This window comes from Podarcis gaigeae (assembly GCF_964106915.1).
Source record: "Podarcis gaigeae genome assembly, chromosome: 5".
NCBI lineage: Eukaryota > Metazoa > Chordata > Lepidosauria > Squamata > Lacertidae > Podarcis > Podarcis gaigeae.
Window position 1 is genome coordinate 84,835,417 of NC_139681.1, and position 25,149 is coordinate 84,860,565.

Genomic DNA, 25,149 nt, shown 5'->3' on the forward strand with positions numbered 1-25,149 from the left:
ATCCCTGTAAAATAAGAACATTATTATTCCCCATACTGCAGATGGAGAAACTTAAGGCTGATAAAGGGTGGGTTGCCTAAGGCCACCTAATGAGATCATCAGTGTGGTGACATTTGAACAGAGGACTTCTAGTGATAAGGGACTTCCGAGAGATACGTTTGAGCAGGAGCCACTCTGCAGTGTGTTGGGGAAAATGAACTCAATAGACAAGGGATGGGAACCTGTGGCTCTCCAGATTATTATTATTTTATTACTTTTATATTACCCTTTATCCATAGACCTCGGGGGGGGGGGTGTCACAAGATAAAATTACAATTAAAAAAACACAAAATACATAATAAAAATAAGAACAAAAACAAACCAATAATTCCCCTCCCACAACACATTTAAAAGATGTTGCTGGGCAATGGCTCCCATAATCCTTGAGCATTGTCAGTGCTGCTTGGGGATGCTGAGAATTGAGGTCCAACAGTATTTGGGGGACTATAGGTTTTCCATCTCAGGTCTGTACAACCATCTGCTAATTATTCATAGCTGAGCAATTAAGCAGTTGAAGATCAAGTTCTGTGTGAATCAGCCGGTGAAGAGGCTTGGTCTAAAATTACGTGCTGTTTACAACATAAAGTAGATAGGAAGGTGTTGGTGACTCATATCTGGGTAATCAAAATAAGAATTGGGAGCGTTTGACAGAGTTATCTGGTGTTGTGTGTCCACAGTGCATGCTCTTGATTTATTTTCTTTTCCCAAAATTGCAGGCCAAATGTCTGTTCCGAGCAAGAGTTGGCCATGGTGGGGCATCGCCAGCCATGTGTTCAAGCCTTTACCCGTTTGGTGAAGATGTGGAAGCAGGACTGTGCAGGACAGAGATGGTGCATGGCCTATGAGAGAAGGTAACACATGGTCCTGTGTTTTTAAAGCATGGTTTGATCAGTGAAGCAATTTTCACATCGTAAGCAAGCAGGCATACCCAGGATCACCTATCACACATTAGTTAAGTGTTAAGAGATGCTGACTGCACACCTTTGCTTTACTGTATTAGGAAAACATTCTTTAAGAAACAGAAAAAAGTTCCTGGAAGCTTTAAAGAGGGTTCCAGAATTTTTCGTCAGTGTGTAAGAGTGGCACTCTAGGCTTGATTGGTGTCAATTGGAGGTGCAAATAAAGGGAGGTTGTTGCAGGCTGCAATTTCCACATGAGGAAAGCATACACACACACACACACACACACACACACACACTCACACTCACACACACAGCACGCACGCTGATAACAAGTTTGGAAGTAAGACAATGTGTGCTGCTGATATTGTGAGTTTTGCTGTGTCAGGATTAATTACTGGGTTGAGATTATGCCATGCTGGAGAGAGAGAAGGAATGTAAATAGCTTGTATATAATAGTAACAGAAATGCTTGTGCAACCAGTCAAGCTATAAAGAAGCTCTTGATTGTGAATTTGAGGATGACTTCTGTTCTTGTCCTCTGCCTCCGGGGAAAAGTCTGCTCCAAACAGTAAGAAGTGGTTTTACCGAGGTGCCACCACACAAGCAGAAAAGCGCAGCAGAAGTGTGTGGGTGGTAACCTCTAATATACTCACTAAATATTTTTTTGCCCCTTTCTGTTTCTGCAATATGTGGGTCCCATGGCAGATGCGTGGAGGATAAATCAGGTGAGTTCAATGTCAACAGCATTCCCCCAAGAAAGGAAGTTTGAAAACCACTGCTATGCAATAACTGATAATGTGTCTCAAAATAGAGATGCTATTTTCTTCCTTGCGTGCTGGATGTAGACCTTAGCTGTTGCCTGAACAAAGTAGGGCAATGTTTTGTCTTAACGCTATCTTACACTGTGCTTTTACTATGATTATTTTTTAAAGGACAAGCTATTATACCATTTATAAGCAAGTGTACAGCATGGAACATCACACTGTCTTTAAGTGCTGCCCTGGTTGGAGCCAGAAGAAAGATGATGAAGCTGGGTGCCTTCACTGTAAGTTGTGATTGTAGAATACCTTGAGCTGCTTAACTCATTATTCTTTAAAGATGCTTCTTGATTTATTTAATTTATTTATTTTTTTAAAAACCAGGAACACAAGAAGCTCCTTTATACTTGATGGGGTTACACTTCCTCTGAAGAAGTGGCTATGCAGCTTGGGGGTACTACTGGATCCTTGGCTCTTGCTTGAGACTCAAGTGGCCTTCCATCAGCTTCAGCTGATGGCCCAGTTATGCCCCTATCTGAACAGGGATAACCTAACATCTGTTGCCCATGCTCTGGTAACCTCTAGGTTCTGCAACACGTTATACGTGGGGCTGCCTCTGAAGAAGGTTTGGAAACTTCAGCGAGTGCAAAATTTGGTGGCCAGGCTGCTCACTGGGGCCCAAGACAGTTGGAGCATATAACACCAATTCTGGCCTGTCTCTGCACTGGCTGTCAGTTAGTTTCCGGGCCCAATTCAAAGTGTTGGTTTTGACCTATAAAGCCTTAAATGGCTCAGGACCTCCATACCTCAAGGACCACCTCTCCCCATATGAATTGACCTGAACCCTGCAGTCATAGTCTGAGGTCCTTCTCTGTGTGCCTCTTCCATGAGAGGTCCAGAGACGATTCATTTCTGCGGTGGCTCCTTGCTTACGGAATGCTCTCCCCAGAGAGACTCACCTGGCACCTCTGTTTGCATATCTTTTGGCACCAGGCAAAAACATGCCTCTTCTTTCAGGCCTTTGGATAATTAGCCAGTTTATGGCCTTTTAAACTTTGTATGTGTGGGGTTTTTGTTCTTTGTTTTTGTGTTTTTATACTGTAAACTGCCCTGTGATTCTAGGATGAAGGGGGGCGTAGAAATTTAATAAACAAAATAACTGAATAAATACTGAGTCTGACCATTGATCCATCTCGTTTGCTCCATGCAGCTTGGTAATGTCTTTACTGCTTAGCAGCAGGACTCCAGGGTTTTAGAGGGGACATTCGCAGCCCTGAAGATTGGCACCTTTATGCAAAGCATAAAGTACTGAGCCTTTGCATTTAATTAAAACAACAACAGTGTAGGACAGTCCCAAGCATGAAATCTGCAACTGTGTTTGGATGCAGGTGTATGGTGCACGCACATGTTAAGAAAACGTAGCTGCCAGTTGCTGAACATGCATTTATATCCCCCCCCCATAATATTGGTTTATTGGTTTTCATTTGCACACTCCACATACACATATTGTATTACATTTCACATTTACACCTGCTCCCCAGAGCCGACTTCCCTCCTTCCCTCTTCTGGCCTTTTATATCACATCTAACTTTTTTGCATTGTCTTCATCCATCATCCATCATCTTCTTTCATATTTGTCCATAGTGTCTATAGTCAAATAAATTCTCTTGTATATACAATTCTTATTGTCTGTCTATATTCATTTACAACTACCATTGGTTACATTAATCACATTGTACATTTTACTTTTTGTTATTTTCTTTATCCAGAAATTTTCTCTGTATTTCACATTATGAGGTTTATTTCAGTTCTACTGGTTTCACTATTTCACCTTATCCTTCCTATGTATGACATAATTTTTTCCCATTCTTTTTGAAATGTTTCATCACCCTGTTGTCTGAACATGCATTTATAGTTTGTTGCCTTGTTATGTGCGCAAAAGCCCTCAGGGTTATTTTATTAATAATGCTTCCCTTCCCTTCCTGGAGGGAGGACTTGGGCACATTCGCTTTCAAGCAACATTTGTAGTATTCGCTGTATGAGAAGTTCATGGATTCTGCATATAACTGTTGCTGCCTTGTCTCTCCCCTTTTCCTCCAGCATTGTGCTCTGTGGGCACTTGCTTCAATGGAGGGAAATGCTCTGGTGGGATGTGCCAGTGTCCAGCAGGATTTCAGGGATCCCGCTGCCAGTATGGTGAGTCAGAAGTTCCATATTTTTCTGGGGAAGTTCTAGCCATGTGCTGACCAAAGCTTTGTTACATTCGGTTTCCTTAATGTGGCATGGCAATTAAAGCCCACTGCGGAAGGATACGACCCTATGGCCTTAGTACATTTTGAGTAGCGTCTTATGGCATTAAGCTGCAAGTTGGAAAGTCAGAGAATTCTGCCAGAAACGGAAGCAGATTGTGTTTTTTGTCTCACGTCTGGAACGACCCAGCAAATACAACCAGATTTGCTCACCACATAGCCCACAACTGATACGTAATTATTATTATTATTATTTACCGGTAAATCATTTTTCAATGTTTTGATATTTCCTTTCCATGGAAGTAGATGGTGCGCAGATAACTGCATTGCTAGTGAAGGTAAATTTGTAACTTAGGCAAATAAGCACTTAGTTTATGTTAAATAGTGGACAAAGAGAGAAATGTAGCATTTCATGAAAACTGAGCTGAAGGCAGGCCAGAATGGAAATCGCTTTCACATTGCATTCCTGACTGCAAGCTGAGATTGCTTATGATAAGCAACCTGTAAGTTGCCTGATATTGGCGAAGGTCTCTGTATCTTTAACAGGTGGATTCAAGCATTCAGATTAGTGGTTGTGTGCATAGCTGCCTCTTGAAGGTAACAATTCACGCAGTTGGTATTCCTTTTAAAAACAAATTATTTATAGTTTTCATTGTATGAAAAGCAAAAAACTCTTAAAAATCAAGTTATTTCATATATCATATATTGACTCCCTTCCCTCTCCTTCTGTGGTTCCTTATGTTTATAACATTTTTACTTCATTTCCAAACCACCCGGTTGGTAATCCCAGGCAATCTCTGCTGGGGTGTGATCATTTGATTCTGCAAAAGCCGTTTTGTGTGTTTTGTGTACCACACTTGGCTCTGTCTTGTTGGATTATAGATTACGAATATTGGGAGAAAGAAGGGAAGGGATGTGTCTAGTACAGGGGGCTGGGAATCTCGTGTCCTCCAGATGCTGGACCCCAACTCTCATCATCCTTACCCATTGGCCATGCTGGCTTGAGCTAATGGGGTTTGGAGCCCAACAAACTCTGGTGGGGAGGTCATTGGCTGTCTGAACTCGTCTGAAGTCTTGAACAGGAATCAAAACTTGAATACAGGAGCTGTGATGAGAGTGGGTTGAGGTCATGTGTATGTTGCTGTGGGCACACAAAACATGAGTGCTCATTCCAAGTAACTTTTCCACTAGTGCAGCTTAATGACATTGATGCACTTTCGGCATTGGTATGACTTTCATGTGACCCAGAAGCTAAACCATATCAGGTATAACAAGGAATAACTCTACCACTGCAACCAGAGTCTTTATAGATGCAATGCTTTGCGCAATGGAGAATGCAGATCATTGTGTTGTGGGCCCACCAATGGAATTGTGTTTCCGTTGACATCTGCACAGTGTCCATTTCAGCAGAAGCTCCAGAACTCCCTTTAGCTCTGATGGGGGGGAATGTTGGAAGAATCTGAGCCGATGTTTCGAATCTCTAGTTGTTAATGCAGCGATTACCTTAATGTCTAAAACATAAAGGCATTCCCTTGAGCACGCAAGGCATATGGCATTCTAAGGTGGGAGAAACTGTGGAGCTGCAGCGATAAGGTTGGATTCTGGAATCAAAACGAGGATTTTTGCAGTGGTTATTTCCCGGGGAGTTGACTAGAGTGCTGACACGAAACCATTAAAAACAGTGCTGCTTAGTCTGCCATTTCTGGTTCTTTACAGCTTGAAGTTTTATCTCGGTGGTCTGTGCACATTCAACTGATTCCTGAGGGTCTGATTGGAATTCTGGCAGTCATCACTTCTAGCATGGGCTATGAGCTATTGAGAGGCTGCCAGTTCTGGATCTGTAAATGACACTATAGGCAAAATTCACTTTGAAATATTTGTAAAAGCAATTCATGAGTCCTGGAAATGAAGGCGAAGACTTCTGCTGGAAGTACACGGCTCAGAGGTTGCTACTAAGGTTGCAGACCATGGCAAAGAACACATATCTTTTTAAATTTTTTAAAAAGTCACATTTTGATTGGCCTGATCATGTAGATTTTGGAATTGTGCTTATGAGGCAACTGCCTTTGCTTTTTTATATCAGAAAATTTCAGGGATGGGATCCTGGAATATCCACAGTGGGTGCAAGGCCCCTCTTGTCCTCCACTGAAGATTACACATCTGTAGCTATTGGAACTTTTCGTCTCTGACATTGTCTTACTTTTGAGGACACATAGAAAGAAGGAATTGGTTAAACCTGGTTCTTTACTCCAAAGTATGTTGGAATGTATAGTTCTAAAATTTCCTATAATCTGAGTTCCCCCTTGATTGCTGGGCATTCAAGCCGGCTAATGAGGGGAAAAGGTGGTGAGTAGTTTTGTTTTTGGTTTTTTAAGTGAAGCCATTATTAATGCATTACATCGAACAGGGGCATAGAAAGCTTTTAACAGTTCACTGACATGACCGAGGACAGCCCAGGGATATCATAACAATCTGTAATAGGGAGCGATTCCCTTGCAATTTGCAAGGTAGTCTACTGACTCCCTTAGAGATGTTACAGCTTATTTTGTAAGTCTGCAATACGAGGTTATCTTGATTTTGAGGCGAAGGTTCGCAGAACAGTAAGAAGAAATGCAATTTCTCTGCATCTATGTATTCCATCAGTTTTTCTGCATAGAATAAGATATTTCAAAACAAAATATAAAAAATATAAAAATACTAGATTGAGCTGTGTAAAGTTCACATTAAAAAAAAAGGGTCGTCGCCCCCCCCCCCCCCAGTATTTGTCAGTTGTCTTGAAACAGACTTTTATGTGCATTGGTCTTATTTATTTATTTTTAAATAGCCACCCAGCTCAAACATGTAAGGAAGACATTCTCATAAAGATTATTCATGTTTTTAATCAGGCAGCACTGAGCAAGCTGTGTTCTTTGAGGGTCAGAACTCTTCTCTTGAGACGTCTTGTGTCAAGGCTGGGATTTGAAATTACTGTTTATCCATTTTGGCTGAGGTGGTAAAGTCGAGGGAAGGAGGATTAAGTAAAGCTTGCTTCCCCTCATCCAATGTTTTATTTATTTACTATTACGTTTATAACCCATCTTCCCTCCAAGGAGTTCAAGGTGGTGTACATGGTCTCCACCCTCCTCGCTTTTTATCCTCAAAGCAAATCATTTGAGGCAGGTTAGACTGAGAGACTGTGATTGGCCAAATGGTACTTGATGTATAGGCAACCTTCCCTCCTTAACGCACATTCAATATTTGTGCGGCTGCGCATACACACTGTACCAAACCAGGAAGTAACCCAAAAAGTCACAGAAAGGGGCAGAATGGGGTGGGGAGGTGAGGAGTGTTTGCAGGCTTTTTCAATGGTGTTTCAAATATATGCGAATTTCACTTAAACACTCGGTATCTTGGAACGTGACTGCCACGTAAATGGGTTGCCTGTACTTCCTGGCTGAGAAGAAATTTGAACCTTGGCCTCCTAGGCCCTATTCCATAGCCACTACATCTCACTGGCCCAATACATTTTTTTTGTCCCACCAGCTCACACCTACAAGGGTCAGTACTGAGCCCAGGATTAATACTGCCCTCAGCTACTGAAGATGGCTACTAGTCTTGATGGCTTTATGTCACCTCAAGCCATGGACAGTATGCTTCTAAATACCAGCTGTTACAGATCACAAGTGTTATTGTGGCTGTTGTGCTGGTGCCCTGTTTCTGGGCTTCCCAAAAGCCTCTGGCTGGTCGCTATGGAAACCGAATGCTTTACGAGGTAGGCCTTTGGTCTGATGTGGCAAGGCACTCTTTATATTCTTACAGGGATGTTCTCTAGTGGCCACAACGTGCATTCACAGCCTGGAAAGGGTGAAGCATCATGGGTTGCAAGTTTCTATAATCCAGTAGCACCCTTTGCCAACCGGGTGCCCTCCAGCTGTTTTGGACTACAACGCCCATAAGCCCCAGCTAGCATCAGGAATGGCTGATGAACATTGTCATCCTAAACATCTGGAAGTTGTCAGGTTAGCGAAGGGTGTCTTATGGTGCACCTCCCCCCCCCCCCCCCGGTAGGCACAGTGGACATCCACTTTAGGAATGAGAGGATAAATGTTCCAGAGAATACACTTACCTCAAAATAACCATGATACCAAGTGATAGTACAGAACTGCAGGTAAGATGACCATAAAAGTTAATTAGTGTCTTATGGCATCTCTTGAAGGCCAACTTATTTATTGTGCGGTAAGCTCTTGTAGTCCAGAGCCAATTTCATTGTCGTCTTCATGTATCTGATGCCAGCAAGCTCTTTTTTGAGAAAGCATAAGCTACATAAGCATTTAAGGTGCAACAAAATCCTCCTTATTGCAGTAGACTTTCATAGCTCCTCTTCTAGAAAATGCAAGCCTTTGTGAAGAATTCTGTATGCATCTGGAGACTTAAAAATGTTAAGACTCACTGCTTATTTGCTTAGGTCAGAGGTTTTCAACCTTTTTGAGTACACGGCTCCCTTGACTAACTACGTTCTTTCTGCAGCACCTCTGTGGGGCTCAGGAGCCCAGTTAGGTCACCGCTTCCCTGCAAAGCTGGCAGCCTCTTGCCCTTTTTCGAACACCCTCCCTTGTGGAGTGTGCCCTCAGCCTCATCTTCTCTCCCCTCTCTTTGGGAGTCCTCTGCAGCTGCCGCCCCTGGTCTCTGAGCTGCCTCCCCATGCCCCAAAGAGAGGTGCCTCCTCACACTGCCCCACAAGGGCCTGAGAGTTGTCTGTCCATTCCCAACAGTAAGGGCTGACAGACTGGTTGGCTGGCTGGGCTCCTTCGCCTGTTTGCTTACTTCAAGGCCACCTCCGCTCCTGGCAACTAGTACCCCCTGGCCAGCCCCACCTGTGGCGCTTGTAGCCAGGGCTGCTGCAACAAACAGCCACACAAGCCTTTGGGTGGCAGAAACATGAGAGGGCATCAGAGGAGGAAGGGAAAGAACACTGGACAGAGGCCGGTGTTGCCTGCGGCACCCCTGACCATCATTCAAGGCACCCCAGGGTGCCATGGCACACTGGTTGAAAATCACTGGCGTAGGTGCTTAAGCCTATTATTGCAGTAAACTCTTCTCCTTGCCCCATGGCTTCTGCTTGCAGTATCAGGGGTCAGGTCCAAAAATGGGGCAGAGTGGGATTGATCAAGGATGTGTTGGCCTGTTTGCTGAAGAGGGGAATGCCCGCTTGCGGTACCAAGCAGGAGTGAACCCACCCCTCCACCCTAGAGTTCTTCCCTGATTAGCAGGGGCTGCTGGCACTTTGGATATGATGGTGACTCTGCTCATATGAGCAAGTCTGGGCCCCACTAGTATTATTCTGCCTACTTCCGAATGACATTATGCATAGGAGGCTTCAGTTTTCTATCAAAGCACAAAAGCTACTGCTCAAGGTCTGAGTTCTTAAATGGCCTGTTCCTGAAATTCAGCTAATAAGCATTCGTGGCAACTGCAGCAATAATTGGCTCATAATCAAAATCCACAGCAGGAGGCTTGAATATCCCTCACTGTCTTTCCTTTTTGGTAAAATTTCAGCTCATCTAAATTCTCTTGCAATGGGTGTCTGTACATTTTTTTAAATGGACAAACGGAGTAGGAGCCATATTTTCATGTAACCCTAGTAAAAGCGGTTGCTGTTCATTTGCACAACAAAGATCATACCGTCTTCATGTCCCCTCTTTTCCTCCTAGTAACCTCAATATAGGTTTCACTTATCACACAAGGGGTTGACCTCTTTTCTGTTCAAAAGAGGCCTCTTACGAAGCTGGTGATTACTGGGAAGCAAAACAACTATATCTCATGTTCAAGAAGGGTTAGAGTGGTGGCAGGAACAGGGCAAGAAGGTAAACATTGCTGAAGTTGGTCCTGCTGCTCTGGTCCCTGTGCATTTGACCCCCATCCCCTCACCATTGCTCCATGAGTACTTCCTACACCAAACTCTCCTTCCACATCCCCAGCTTGCCCCAATGTGTCCCACTCCCAGCTACAATCCCTTGCCATGATCCTCTTCCTCTTCCTCCTCACTGTCATCCTGCCAGTTCATGACACCATGACACTTTCTCAAAATTCCAAATATGCCTGTTGTTGTTGTTGTTTAGTCGTTTAGTCGTGTCCGACTCTTCGTGACCCCATGGACCAGAGCATGCCAGGCACTCCTGTCTTCCACTGCCTCCCAGAGTTTGGTCAGACTCATGTTTGTAGCTTTGAGAACACTGTCCAACCATCTCGTCCTCTGTCGTCCCCTTCTTCTTGTGCCCTCAATCTTTCCCAACATCAGGGTCTTTTCCAGGGAGTCTTCTCTTCTCATGAGGTGGCCAAAGTACTGGAGCCTCAGCTTCACGATCTGTCCTTCCAGTGAGCACTCAAGTCTGATTTCCTTCAGAATGGAACGGTTTGATCTTCTTGCAGTCCATGGGACTCTCAAGAGTCTCCTCCAGCACCATAATTCAAAAGCATCAATTCTTCGGCGATCAGCCTTCTTTATGGTCCAGCTCTCTTCATGGATCACTGCCTTGCCGTGGCGAAGGGGCTTGAATAACTCAGAGAAGCTATGAGCTATGCCGTGCAGGGCCACCCAAGATGGACAGGTCATAGTGGAGAGTTTTGACCAAACGTGATGCACCTGGAGCAGGAACCGGCAAGCCACTCAGGTATCCCTGCCAAGAAAACTCCATGGACAAAGACAACAGGCATATAAATATGCCTACTGGCCCCCAAAAGTTGGTGAAACCATCCCCCCCTTCCAGCATTCAGCCTAGACTACTGAGAGATCATTATTGGAATTAAATGAGTTGTCTCCCTCCCTTGCTTTTTGCATTTGAGCTCTACCACCAAGGATTAAGCCCTTTGTTTGTCAGGCCCCTCAACTTACTTTCCCTCCTGGCCTTACCAAATGTATTGACCAGCAGAAATCCAATTAACATGTGGTGCCAATTCCTGCACCTCCATTGCTGTAAGAAGTTGTACCTGTTGCATTTCTCCGTTTTGTGCAGAGCACTCCAACAGAAAATGGTTTAGTTAATGGCAGATCATTTTCTCTTGAGAGATTACTGTGTTCTTCCTCAATGAGGCACTGATGCTTTTAGCAGCCCCATGACAAGCAGAAATTCGAAGGTGCCATGTTTCACAGCATGTAGATGCAAGAATGCGAATAGCTGCGTTGACTGGATTTCTGTGTCTGTTAAAGACCCAGAGCTTCTAGTGTTGGTGGAAATTCTGTTTTAAGGTAAAGGTTTGGAAGCAAACAACTGCAGCTGTGAGTTTCCAGCTGTCAAGGTCAGGACGGGAAGACTAGGCAGAATTAGAGGCAGGGAAACTGCAAGAGGGATTGGATCAAGAAATATTGGGATAGACATGTACAACAAGGCAGGCAAGCTGATGAGACTGGGAAGGAATCCAAAGCAAATGGTGAGTCCATGTTTGTACTCTAGCACAGCAGATTACCTATGTACTGTCTTCTTACACAATAACCCACATGCACACACTGAGTTCTCTTGGTCTAAAGCAACCTTCATTAACCGCATGCCCTCTGGATATTTTGGACCACAACTTCCACCTGGAGGGCACCAGGTTGGGGAAGGCTGTTCTAGGAAAAAGATACTGCATTTGAAGATCTGCAAGATTCATAATGTAGGCCTAATTCTGTTAATGCAGAGTGGGCTCTATAAAGGACTGCTGCCACTGCTGCTGCTGGGCAGAAAGGGCTTCATTTTGTTTTTGTTTTTTGTTTAAATTGCTGTTATTTTTTACCTATGTCATTTTAAACTGTAATATTAAAGCCGTATTCTTAGATTTTGATTTATGTGGAAATTGTTTTCCACTTGGTTGTGTATTTTTTTGATGTGGTTTATTTATTGTTTATGACTTTTGTAATTATGTAAATCCTGTTATGCTATAAGCTGCCTTGAGCATTGTTTTTTAACTATGGAATGGTGGCATACAAATAAAAAATGATGATGATGATGATGCAAACCTCTCCAGTTACCGGCACTTGGTTCAGCAGAAAATGCAGCAGATGGAAACAGTACCAAAACCCCACAAAAGTCTTGCTGTTCTGAACAAAAATCACCAGCTATTCTGCTACCACTTATTTTCCTACTTTGTAGAACAGCAATGTGATGGAAACCAAGTCGCAGCTAAATAAATGGCACTTAAGACTCTCTCTTCCAAGAAGTGTAGTGATTGCCAGTCCTACCTTTAAAGCAGCAGATTTATCAGATCAGTTTCAGAAGTGGGCTTGCTTGTTAACATCTGAAAATTTCTGAGTGGGGTTACAAAAGTTAAAACAGCAAGATGAAACAATAACATAAGCTTACAGGTATTACTGAAAGATTTAAAGAGCTGTGTGGGACTTCAACATTGCTGGACCTTGGTCCTCCAGCAAAGGTGCCATGACAATGTCTGTAGTGTGTTTCCCATTGCAGGGGGGGGGGGGAGAAGGCTGGCCTGAATGTTAGTTCACCCTTATTTTAAATGCTGGGTCAAATGAAAATGTTCTTGCCTGGTGCCAAATGACAGCAGTGTTGGCACCAGGCAAACCTCTCTAGCAAGGGCATCCCACTATTGGAGTGCTAAAAAACCCCACACCATTTCTCTTGCTTAAAAACCTACTTTACCTCTTGAGCGGTGGTAGGGAAAGTAGGGCACTGCCAATTGATCTAATAACAGTTGTGCAGGTTGTTAAGGCAGGAAATGTTCCCTCAAGTGGCTCTCAAGCCTTTTTGTTTTTTCCTGGCTTAGGATGTTAAGATTCCTGTGCGCGATATTTTGCTCTAGAGTATTGCTAGCTGTAGGCCTGCCAGGTGTATATTTTGAAGCCTCTGCGATTCCTCCTTCTTTGCTCCACAGCAATTGGGTTAGAAGAGTGAATGTGGCTATTTGGAGATGTCGTTGCTACATATTCTAGTGTTGCTTCTTTGCTGTTTTAAAAGCGGGCGGGTTCTCTGAAAAAGTACCATGTTTCATCTGATTGTATTTTAGTTCACTTGGTTACAAGTCCCACTGCATTTTAGAAATATAAGGAGCTGCATGAGGCCATCTAGATCAATATTCTATACATTGAGCAGCACCAGCTCTTCAGGGTTTTAGATAGAGATCCATCACATCCCTACCTTGGGATACTGGAGCTGGAACCTAGGGCATACCACATGCAAAACAGATGTTCAGGCAGTGAGCTATGGCCCTCCCCCAGGGAGGGACTGCAGCTTTAATATCTCTCTCTCTCTTCCTCCCCTATCCTACTCTTGCTGTTATTCTATTTGACCTTGGTAGGAACTAGGGGCTTTATGTTATCCTTAAAAATACCACTTCCCCATCCCCTGTAATTATCCTGGCTGAAAAGGATTTGTATTCAGGTTCAAGTCTACCTACTGCCCATTTCACAACTTGAGGGTCTGATTTTGCAACCCTGGCCTGCAAATATATGATGAAACAATAGGATGTATGAGTTGCTGTTAGTAGCAGCTGCATTAGCTGAACATTTTGACTCCAGCTTTATTAAATGCACACGAATGAAATTGTTCAGGGTTGCTATGAATGCCTTGTGTATGTGTGCGTTTAGGAATTATGGGCATAATATGTATGTTCTTATGGCCTGATGTAAAATTTGCAGCAGAAGGACAGTTAAAGGAGCTGTCCTCTTCCACACATGCAGTATATACCCTCTGTGGATTTTAAGTGCTCCCTTGCATCCGCTATAAGAGACGGAGAAAGAAAGAAAACTCTCGACATTTTCCAATGAGAACTGTAAAGTGCAGATTGAAAAATCATTGCCTCGTTCCAGCCCAGATGTGACAAGATATTAATCCACACATCTTGACAAACTGCCCTTGAGTACCTGAACTTTAGAGCTATTAGCAGTGAGCGACAGATAGATAGGCATGAAAACAGCAAAGCGCCGAATGGATGTGACAACAGCAAATGCACTCAAGAATAACCAGCTTGAGAACAAATGCATCCTTAATACCTGCAGTGAAAGAGGCTGTTTACTTTTCTGACTGGGAGAGAAGTGGGGGCTAAGCAGGAATAAATGTGTTCTTCCTCAGCTGCTGGTGCTCACAGTGAGTTGGTAAATGAAGAAGAGCAGAAAAATAAGATGAATTTTGTTGTTACAATAGGTCTGTTGTGGCCAGCATTGGGATTGGGGGGTTGGGTGTAGAGGAAGACCTGTGCATGTCTTCTGCAGTAACTCTATTACAGAGATGGGAAACTAATTGTTGTGGGCTTCCAGCTGCCATCACCCCCTGGCCACATGGCCAATGGTCAGGTATCAATATCAGAATCAGCAAAGGCATATTGATGATGTAAGATCACATTGAAATAACATTGCCAGAGGTATACAAAGTAACCTGTGGCCCTCCTAGTGTTGATATACTTCAATGCCTATCATCCCTAGAGCCAGTGTGGTGTAGTGGTTAAGAGCAGTAGTCTCATAATCTGGGGAACCGGGTTCGCGTCTCCGCTCCTCCACATGCAGCTGCTGGGTGACCTTGGGCCAGTCACACTTCTCTGAAGTCTCTCAGCCCCACTCACCTCACAGAGTGTTTGTTGTGGGGGAGGAAGGGAAAGGAGAATGTTAGCCGCTTTGAGACTCATTAAAGGGAGTGAAAGGCGGGATATCAAATCCAAACTCCTACTCCTCCTCCTCCTCCTCCTCCTCCTCCTCCTCTTCTTCTTCTTCTTCTTCTTCTTCTTCTTCTTCTTCTTCCCTAACCACTGAATATCCTGGCTAGGGGTTACGGTTCCCTACCAGTGTCCTACAGCCTGCACTGCGCCCATCTCACCATGGCTAGGTTGGACACCGTGGAGGGTATCCATAGACTCATTCATTTCTCCCCTCCATTTCACCTCCTCCTTCCACGAATCTCTCCTCTTGTTTATCTAACAAGCTAATAATGCTTGTGTTCGTCCTTTCCCTTGTTCTGTTTGTCTGAGAAGCTCTAGTTTTGGAGCATCTGTGGATGTTACAGAGAAACATGGGGAGATGTTTGTGCTTCCACCTACAGTCATGGAGGGTATGGGAACACTTGCTCTTGAGTGGAAGATAGTAGCGAAGACTGAAGTGGAACTTCAGTAGCAATGTGATATTTGGCTCCCTTATTGGAAGCCACCATGGCCATGGTCAGGGATGATAGTCTCTGTAGTCCATCAACTTCTAAGGGGCCAAAGGATCCCCATCCAAACCTGCAGCAAAGGGGTATGCCTGTATGTACGCTTCCCTAAAACAGAAATTTGCACAGAAGTCCCATCCCTAGTCATTCCACCTGTATGCAGAACCAAGTGCTCAGTAGCAACAGCCATTCTTATAACTGGGTTTATCACTTGTGTGCACAAGGCAGGAGGAATTAACCAGAATCTGCACCCTTTCTCCTCCTCCTCCCCCCCACTACAAACTTACCAATCAGTTTCCCGAGGCTTTGTGATTAATCATTGTGATTCCTATGCATAAGTAATGTTTTCTAAGTCACTCAAACACCTTTGCGGCTCTGCCTTATAGTTCCTCTAAGAGGGGCAGGAAAGTTAATTACGCTGTCTGTCGAAAAGCCAGGAAAGAGACCCACTGTCAGGCACTCGGTCTTCCTGCTCCCATCAATGAGTGAGCTCGCAGTAGGGGCAGCTGGATCTAATTAGGAGCCAGCAACCCTGTGGTTTCAGCAACAGCTGCTGGAGAATGGATAATGTTGGTAGCCTCCAAAGCAGCTTGCATTAGAGATCCTTTTTTCCCCTTAGAAAAACTCCAACCTTGTCATTTGGGGAGATGGCTCACTGAACAAGTATTAACAGTAGCAAAAATTTCCTAGGAGATGTGGCACATATTAGACTTTTGTTTCTGCTGCTGCTACTATTGCTGTTACAATGACTTCCAGCCCAATCATGACAGAGGTGCTAAACCTTTTAGGTTGGTCATGGCCAACATGGAGTCCTCAAAATGTTTTAGACTACATCCTCCACAATTCCTGGCCGCTGCCTGTGCTGGCTGGAGCTCCCGGGAGGTTGTAGTCAACAAAATTTGGAGTGCACCATGTTGGTTACCCATGTAGGCCCATAGGCCTTGAAGAAAAGAAGCAATAACCATGCCAAATAAGGTTTTTAAATGATTGGGAAACACTGGTGGTGCTTCCTGCAGATTCACTAACATTGCGCCATTGAGTCTCGCATCTGCACTATATGTTAAAGTAATATAAGCTCCCTTGGAAGAGGAATTCATTGTTAAACCACTCTGGAAACTGTAGTTCCTTGAGGGGAATAGGGGTCTCCTAGCAGCTGTCAACACCCTTAACAAGTAACCCAACAGTTAAGCCCCTGTGTTGCAAACAATTATCAGTAATATCCAAGGCTACACGATGATCAAGTACAACAATATGATGTCAATATAAACTCTTTATATAATCTATACAGAACATTGAACAGTATGAAATATATGAAATATGCACTCTCTGCAAAACCAAATAAACATAAATCTTACAAATCTCTGAAAATCACAAAATATGTACTCTTGATGGATTCTCTTGAAAACATAGAACCAAATAAACATAAGTCTTATAAGTCTCTGAAAGTCTTCATCGACTATGCAAGTCTCTGAAAGAAGCAATGGGTCAGATTCTTATCTGGTGAAAACAAGCCATAAATCTTTGTTTTACGACGTTAAATGCTGCCGAAATGGTCCGCAAACAGACGTAGTGAACAGTGATTCCGGATATACCCACTGTTTCGTGAAATTCTTCTTCAGCACAGCAGAAGGATACAGAAATGCTTCATAAACCCGTCTATATGGTTATCCTTATGAATGGAATTGTATAGCACAATTGCTATGGAGCAGTGGTCATAAACTACTACTAACACCCTTAACAAGATTACAGTTCCCTGGATTGTTTGGAGGATGTGTTGAGTGTTTAACTTGGTATGATGCTGCTTTAAATCTATAGTTCAGATGCTGCAGGAAATTGAAAGTCTGCAAAGCAGATGTATAGTGGACACACAACAGGTTATTGCAGCTTACAAGGACTTCCTGGGATATATCTCAATGTACTGAGTGCAGGATTGGACCTCCAAACGGTGTTGTACTGTAGTTCTAATAATCCCTAACCCTTGGCCATGCAGGTTAGGGCTGGTGGGATTTGGAGTCCTACAATGCCTGGAGGGCCACAGGTCGGTGATCTAAGGACTTGTATCTGCCATTTGCACCGTGTTTTACTGAGAAATCCACAGTACAAATGGAAGCCTTGGAATTATCCCAGTGCAGCCACGGCAAATACAATAGCTTCCTAAAGTGCATAGTGTCCCTCACAATCTTTAGCTCCCCTAAAATGCACCATGATAACTAAGCAGAGTTGAAGATGCCAAATTCTGCCCTCTCCTGCTCCACAGCCACCTTGGAGAAAAGTGGCTGCTCTTTTCTTTCCACAGTTCTGAAACATTTTGATAGTGTTTTTCGGTCTTGATGTACTGGAATAATGGGGATGGTATTGGTGTTCGCCTTTTATAGAGAACTTATTTCTAACAGTTTCCCTTTTTGTAAATCTAATTGCTTTAGGTTCACCAGGAATTCACAGGCAATTGCTTTCTTGCTGTTGCCAATATTGCAAGCACTTTATATTCAGGGTTGCTGACCTGAATCTGTTTTCTCACACAGTAATTTTGTAGCCTTGCGGAGCTTAGAAAAGCTGACAGAGATGGGAGAGGCAATATCCATCAGTTAGATTGCCGACATTTTGCTTTGCATCCTTCACATTTGGGGAGGGGGAGGGTCAGGAGGGGGAAATCCTATTGATATAAAAGCTGAGGTTAAAATAATTCCGTGTATTCTGGTGATGAAGGACCCTCAAAACTTTATTCAGTGCAGTCCTACCATAAAATGGATGGACAGCCGCATAGGGATTCTGGGGGCCAATGCTGTCAGGGGAGTATTTGGTCCTTTACAATAGGAGCAAAACAGCCTGCCCCAGTCTAATTTCAAATACAGAACCGTCTTATTTTATTTATCAATTAATGCAGAGTGAAAAGGTGCGATTTTGTTGTAGTTGTTAATTAATGCAGAGGAAAAGTGTTTGTGCTTGTGTGTCTATTCCACACCTTTACATTGCTAACATACATATGTGGGGGATTCTTCAAAGACGTATTTCCCACATTACTGAGAGGCCAAATGTAAGTATGAGATGTGTGAGCACTAAGAGTTTTATATGATACTAAGTTTTGGAACCCTTTAAACACTATAAAACGTTCCTGTTCAATTCGGATGACCCTCCCCATGGCATCCCAGCGCACGCCACACAAATTTATTGATCTTATTGGGGCAAAGGCTAGTGTCGCATGCCTCAATACCTGCCTTAACTATTGGCTTTGCCTAAACTCAAATCCCCCGTCTAATATCCCAAGTGCTGCAAGATTGTCACAAGAGTGCCTCGACTCAAATTGTCTATCAAAAACTTCACTTTTGTGGTTTATCATCACAACATCTACTCACTTTGGGTTTTAGTAAAGCAAACAGTCTAAGTTGTCAGCCCCTAAATGATATCGAGCGTCAGAACAACTTGGCCACAATAAGAAAATTCTACCCCTGCTATGACTATTTACCTTCCCAGTTCGACTCTCTGGCACCCTATCTGCATAACCTAGCAATTCTAAAATATGTGGAGATGACAGTACTGAATTGGTGGTGCATGCCCTTCTGTCTTGCACTCTTTATAAAGACTTGAGGAATGAGATTCTCGCCCCTCTTTTATTGTCCATTCCGGGTCGCCCAACCACTGCCACAGTGTCCTTTCACTTGACAGATCAAGATGAGCAGATGACAGCAAAGGTTGCAAGGTTTTTAGCTGGGACAATCAGAATAAGATCCACTATTTGACTATTGGTTCCAAATCCTAAAATGTTTTTCTATAATTGACTTTTTATTTCTATTCTTTGTATATTGTATTGTTATTTTATTGCTATAGCCAATGGCTGACACAAATAAAAGATTCATTCATTCATATCTGCCTCCCCCTTTTAAATTGACAGCCCAGGGTGTCAAATAATGCAAAGAAGGTAGAAAAGTGGAACGGAGCAGTTGCACAGTGTGGGATTTGCAGTTTTCTCTAAGGAATTTTGCAGCCAAGGGGGAAGGGTGTGTGGAATGGTGGTGGTTTGTCGGTCAATGGTTGAAAAAAGATGCTTAGATGACCAGGATTGCTGGAACAGAGGGGAAACTGTTTAAGCATGTGGGAGGGTAAAGCAGTACAATGTGGGAGAGTTCAGTTCAGGTGTAATCAACATGGTTCCCTCCAGATATTGTTGGACTACAGTGCCTGTCATTTCCCGCTAACAAGGACAGTAATCAGGGATGATGGGAGCAATATATGGATTGTATTACATTAGCTACATCTGGCTTGGATCTCATCCACTTGATACATCTAAAGCACATGGATCTCCCCCATCCCAAAATCAGGGAGTGATGTACCCCAGCATTCCTCTTGGTCTTATTTCCATTTAAATGGGGCTCGCATGGTAGGAGTGTTTGGTAGGCTATTGCTCACAATGGCAACAACTCTCCTCCCGCTTTCCCCCCATCCATTCCCAAGACAAAATCCAGGTGAGTCAATTCACTGGTTTCTTAGTTGCAGGAGTTCATCAGTCATGAATCCTTCCAGTCGTCATCGTTCCCCCCCCCCCCATTTATCTGCTTGTCAGGAGATATGATAATGTCAAGAGGCTGCCAGGGGAATGATTGACTGCCATGGTGAATGGCTTGCCACCTTAAACTAGCCGAAATGTAATGAGGGCTGATAATGAGAATGAGATGCTGAGGCTCCACCTACCAGTTTTGGGTTGATCACACTCTGCAGCATTTTCCATTTTCACACTTAAATATATTGATTGTTGGCAACAAATGTAAAGGAGGGTGGATTTGAAGGTTTGTTCATCACATGATTATTCACCCCTCCCCCTTTTTAACTTAGCCCTATTGCTCCTTGCTTGGGTATAAGGCCATCTGCTATTTTCTAATCCCACCTTAGCCTAAAAATTTAGGAGAGGGTGACTGCAGAGCTGGGGAGAGCTATTTTCAATCTCATTAACACCATGCACACCACATATTTCCCCCTAGATATCACATGTCTGCCCACACTTGGGTTGTATCCATACCATATATTTAAAGCCCTCTTGTTCCCCTTTGAGAGTCATGGCTTCCCGACAAAGAATCCTGGGAGCTGCAGTTTATTAAGGGAGCTGAGAGTTGTTAGGAGACCCGGGACTTCCGGAGGCGGCGCGAACGGTAATGGCTGCCCTTTCCTAACCGGGAGAGGGAAGCTCCGCTGGAAAAGGGTCGTCCGCTACGGCGAAGCGGAGACCCATTCTGGAAAACCGCAGGCAGCGGAAGCCTGCGGTCTCGGGACCCGGCGGGCGCCAGGAGCTATCCCCGAAACGTTGAGGGAACCCCGTAAGGGGCTCCGGATCGCAGAGGGGGCAGCAGCGCTGTGGGTCTATGCGCATTCAGCGGAGCGAAGCCGCGCTGCCGTTGCCGGTGAGCGCCGACCTTTCTTCCTGCAACACAAGATTCTAAAACGCAACAACCCGTGAGTAATTGAGGACTTTATTAAATTTCGGGACTAAAAATATTGAAAATAAGCTGAAAGCGGAGAGACGAGGAAAAGGAAGTCCGTCTTCCGCAGCCATTGACTTTTAAAGCAAAGAGCAGGAGGAGTGGAGGCATAGAGAGAACTTTTGACAGCTCAGATTGAGCACCCGCAGAAATTACTTTTAATCCCTTTAAAGACTGTAAGCAATTGATTTTTGGACTTCTATCAGGACTTATATACTCTCTTCTTTGTGGATTACAATTTTATTTAAGAAGCCCAGGTGTCAGAACTGCCTGAGCAGTAGAACTGTCAGACTGCAAATTTGGATACATTCTATTTAAACTTTGAGACAGTCTGAGGGAGTTCAGAATGGTTACGTTCTTGCATTATGGAACTCCAGTAAGCACAACTTGAAATATTGTGGCAAACCTAAAACCAACTCTGCTAAAACTACTTTTGTGAAGATCCCTAAGTATTGGTTCAGATTTCGTATGTGGAATGGACTCTTCTTCCTAGGACATTTTATGCTCCCCCTAGAGGATTGAGGATTTATAACAAAAACATTGTTTTACTTTCTATTTCCCGGCCCTCTGTTTGATTGCTACCATCTGGGCCGTAGCTTTCCCATGGGAACAACTCAGCTTGACCTTGACTGCTAGATAACTTTGGAATGAGTGGCGCAAAAAGAAAGGGATTAAGAACCAGACAAACAACTCTGACAACCTTAACTGCAGCCTCACAAGCACGCAGATCATCTGTGCCTACTTTGCCCTCGGAGGAAAAAGCTACCTCCCTGTCACAGGCAGGGGAGGAAGAAACTGAGGATTTACAACTAGAAGAGATGGCCTCAGGAGGATCTGGTTCTGTATTAGAGAAAATTCTTGAGAAATTGGAGTCTTTGGACAGGAAAGTTGACCAACAAACTGCGAAAATTGACCTTAATACAGAAACTTTAAACAAATTATCTGGGCAAGTTGCACAGAATGCACAAGCAATCGGACAACTGAAGGAGGCTGCAGGTGAAAATCAGAAACTGGCCGAAGAGACCAGCCAAAGAGTGGGAGAGTTGGAAAAAGAAGTAAGGCCGCTCAGTAAGCAGGTTGGGGAACATCAGACCTACCTCTCCATGTTGGAACTTCGGAACAGGGAGACTAATTTAAGGATAAGATCGATACCAGAAGTGGAAGAAGGTAATCTAGCTGAGTTTTTGACCAAAGAATTCTCCAAGTTCTGGGGTCTAGAGGAGGAAGACTTTAAAATTGTGTCAGCCTTCAGACTTGGAAGACTCACAAAGAGAGAAAAGCCCAGAGACTGTTTGATTACGTTGAGATCAAAGGAGGAAAGGGACAAGATTTTGGGCCTGCACTACGGAAGTTCCCTGAACATTTCGGACAAAAGAATTGAGATTTTTAAGGACATTCCTAAACAGCTGTTGGACCTTAGATCTGAATATTTGGACTTAGTAAAACTGCTGAGAAGCAACTCAATCATCTTTAGGTGGGACTTTCCCCAAGGATTATCTTTTACCTTTAGAGGGAAGAAGATTAAAATTAGATCTTTGGAAGATAGGGATAAGTTTTTGACTGCCTACGGAGAGGACCTTCATAAAGGACTTGAACTACCCTCAGGGCCTGAACCACCACAGGTACCTGTACCTCAGAACCCTGAAGACTCACAGAACAAAATACCATCCCAAGGAAACTAAACAGATCCATCCAGGATGTCTCTGCAACTTCTAAGCTGGAATATAAATGGCTGCAACAGCCCGGAAAAAAGGAAGAAAATCTTTCACATATTAAAAAAGGAGCAACTAGACATTACTTGTTTACAAGAAACACATGTGACTAGGCTCCACAGAAAAATATTGGTAAATAAAAGGTTAGGCCAAGAATTTATATCTTCGGACTCAGTTAAGAAGAGAGGAGTGGTGATATATGCAAAGGAGAGCCTCTCACCAAAATTTCTATTTAAAGATGAACATGGAAGAATTTTGGCAATTGAAATACAGCACCAAGGAGAGAAAATTTTGATATTAGGAATTTACGCTCCAAATGAAGGGAAATCAGAATTCTACAAGAAGTTGCATGAGATTATGCTGGATTATCTGGACTATGATAACATCATCATGATGGGAGATATGAATGGGATCGTTTCAACGAACATGGATAGGTCACAAAGCCAAAAGGTTACTAAAGATGGCAGACTACCAAAGACCTTTTTTGAAATGACAGACAACATGGACTGGATTGATATATGGAGGACAAAGAACCCCTTGGGGAAAGAAGGAACATTTTTCTCCGAAGCCCAACTGACTTGGACAAGAATTGACCAAATATGGATTTCTAGAGGTCTGGCTCCTAAGGTGAAGAAAGTGGAAATCTGCCCAAAGACCTGCTCCGATCATAACGCGTTGAAAATGGACATGACATTATTACCAACCGGCTCCTTTAGATGGAAGATGAATGACAACTTGTTTAGAGATCAGGAGATTATTAAGAAGGCCAAAAAAACAATAAAGGACTATTTTGAGATAAATTTGAACACTGCTGTGGAAAAAAGAACAATCTGGGACGCAAGCAAAGCTGTGATGAGAGGGTTCTTGATACAACAGAACGCCATAAAGAAAAGACTACAAAATGAGAAAAAGGATAAGATTTTGGGGAAAATTAAAGAGTTAGAGAAGAAACTAAGAGTAAACCCGAAGTCACAGCCGATCTTGAGAGAAATTAAACTTCATCAGGCACAATATTCCAAACTGATAAATCAGGAAATAGAATGGAAGATTAAATCAATGAAACAAAAAACATTTGAATCGGCTAATAAATGTGGGAAACTGCTGGCTTGGCAGTTGAAGAAGAGACAAAAGCTGAACATAGTAACAAATTTGGAAATAGAAGGAAGATATATTCAGAACCCGGTGGAAATTAGAAAATGTTTCCAGAAATATTTTAAGAAATTATACACTCAAGGGCCACAAAATGAGGAAGAGATTGCAAAATTTTTGGAGAAAAATGGACTTAAAAAACTATCACAAGAAAATAGATCACTCCTGAATAGTAAAATAACACGATTAGAGATAGAACATGCCATTCAGAATATGAAGTTGGGCAAGTCTCCAGGGCCAGATGGCTTGACCTCCAAGTACTATAAGATATTAAGTGACTATTTGATTCAACCACTGATGGAGGTCAGCAATGAAATTATGGAGGGAAAGAAGGCGCCTGAATCGTGGAAGGAAGCTTTCATCACATTGATACCAAAATCAGAAACTGAAAAGACACAACTTAAGAACTACCGTCCCATTTCCCTTTTAAATGTGGATTACAAAATATTTGCTGACGTTTTGGCAGGAAGACTCAAAAGAGTTTTAAATGAGACAATCCATAAAGACCAGGCAGGCTTTCTCCCAGGAAGACATTTGTTTGCTAATACAAGGAACATTATTGACATTTTGGAACTTTTGCAAACAAATATTAACACTAAAGCAGTTCTAATTTTTATAGACGCGGAGAAGGCCTTCGATAACATTTCTTGGAAATTTATGAAGGGGAATTTAAAAGAAATGGGAGTGGGGCGGGGTTTTGAAAATGGGATTGACGCGATTTACTCAGAACAAAAGGCAAAACTGATAGTCAACAATGTGGTTACAGAAGAGTTTAAGATTGAAAAAGGGACACGACAAGGCTGCCCGATTTCCCCCTTGCTGTTTATTTCTGTCCTGGAGGTGCTCTTGAACTTGATTAGAGGGGACCGGTTGGTGCAAGGGATTCAGATCGGAGCGAAACAATATAAACTTAAAGCTTTTGCAGATGACCTTGTTTTGACATTGCAAGAGCCAGAATCTAGCACAAAAAGAGTGTTACAATTGATTCAGGACTTTGGTCGGGTAGCGGGCTTTAAACTAAACAAACAGAAAACTAAGGTGTTGGGAAAAAACTTGACAGATGCAGAGTCAGAACGGTTTCAGAGAGAAACAGAACTAACGGTGGTTAAAAAAGTAAAGTACCTAGGGGTAAACATAACAGCAAAAAATCTGAGTCTATTTAAGGACAATTATGAAAAATGTTGGTCTGAAATTAAGAGAGACTTGGACAGTTGGTCAAAATTGAAGCTTTCTTTGTTAGGCCGAATTGCTGCTATTAAGATGAATGTATTGCCTAAGATGTTGTTTTTGTTTCAAACATTGCAAATTGTGGATAAGACGGAGTGCTTCAGGAAGTGGCAGAGAGATATTTCTAAATTTGTCTGGCAGGGCAAAAAGCCCAGAATTAAGTTTAAGATATTAACTGATGCGAAAGAAAGAGGGGGCTTTGCCCTGCCAGACTTAAGGTTGTACTATGAAGCCGCAGCTTTCTGCTGGCTAAAAGACTGGCTACTTCTAGAGGACACTGATGTGTTAGATTTAGAAGGTTTTAACAATGCATTTGGTTGGCATGCATACTTATGGTATGACAAAGTTAAGATCAATAAGGCCTTTAAGAACCATATTGTCAGGAAAGCAGTGTTTAATGTCTGGACAAAATACAAAGACCTATTGGAAAATAAAACTCCAAGATGGTTATCACCTCTGGAGGCTAAGGCCCGAAAAAGACCCAATATGGAGGCCAAATGGCCGAAATATTGGGAAATAATAGAGAAAGAGGGCAATA

At 43.0% G+C, this 25,149-nt stretch overlaps 1 protein-coding gene across 8 annotated transcripts in view; it reads left to right on the forward strand.

The window, feature by feature from the left end:
• Positions 1 to 25,149, forward strand: part of LOC310844723 (uncharacterized protein) — a 226,560-nt gene that overhangs the window by 14,102 nt on the left and 187,309 nt on the right. For all 8 annotated transcript variants that reach the window (XR_014564272.1, XM_083739122.1, XM_083739127.1 and 5 more), the window contains exons 2-4: positions 756 to 890; positions 1,873 to 1,985; positions 3,799 to 3,894. Coding sequence is in view for 7 of the 8 variants with exons in the window: in XM_083739122.1 (XP_083595248.1) it covers positions 756 to 890; positions 1,873 to 1,985; positions 3,799 to 3,894 (344 nt within the window). In the remaining variant the exon portion in view is untranslated. The remainder of the gene's footprint in view (positions 1 to 755; positions 891 to 1,872; positions 1,986 to 3,798; positions 3,895 to 25,149) is intronic.